The sequence below is a fragment of the Penaeus monodon genome, chromosome 21 (assembly GCF_015228065.2).
Source record: "Penaeus monodon isolate SGIC_2016 chromosome 21, NSTDA_Pmon_1, whole genome shotgun sequence".
Taxonomy (NCBI): domain Eukaryota; kingdom Metazoa; phylum Arthropoda; class Malacostraca; order Decapoda; family Penaeidae; genus Penaeus; species Penaeus monodon.
This window is the reverse complement of record NC_051406.1, coordinates 23,898,505-23,898,814: the sequence shown is the minus strand read 5'-3', so window position 1 is coordinate 23,898,814 and position 310 is coordinate 23,898,505. Positions and strand designations below refer to the sequence as shown.

General features: G+C 70.3%; 1 protein-coding gene across 1 annotated transcript in view; it reads right to left on the bottom strand.

Moving 5' to 3' along the window:
- The window catches only part of LOC119586371, a gene marked incomplete in the record, with an annotated part of 37,892 nt that overhangs the window by 4,348 nt on the left and 33,234 nt on the right, over window positions 1-310 (bottom strand). The window contains 1 exon segment of the mRNA XM_037935083.1: window positions 61-308. Coding sequence (XP_037791011.1) covers window positions 61-308 — 248 coding nt within the window.

The following is a 310-nucleotide window of genomic DNA, read 5'->3' as shown; positions in this document are numbered from 1 at the left end:
CTTATGAGAGCCCGAGGCAAGCGAGCGCAGAGCCGCAGCGCCAGGCATCGCGCGACTCACCTCCCCGTGCCTCGCTAGGTGGACCTTGTGCCACTCCCCGCGCGCCACCTGACCGCCCCGGCCGCGCCACCTCCCGACCGCGAGCTCCGCCCTCTTCAGTCCGGCGTAGTCCGTGGCTTCGCTCTTGAAGGCCAGACCCAAGCTCGACGAGGCGTTCTGGCCCCGGGCGGACACGAAGAGGTTCAGGTAAGAGGGTAGGGGGAGCCAGCGGCCGACCAGGGGGGATCTCCCGTCGTGGACGTGGCACCCT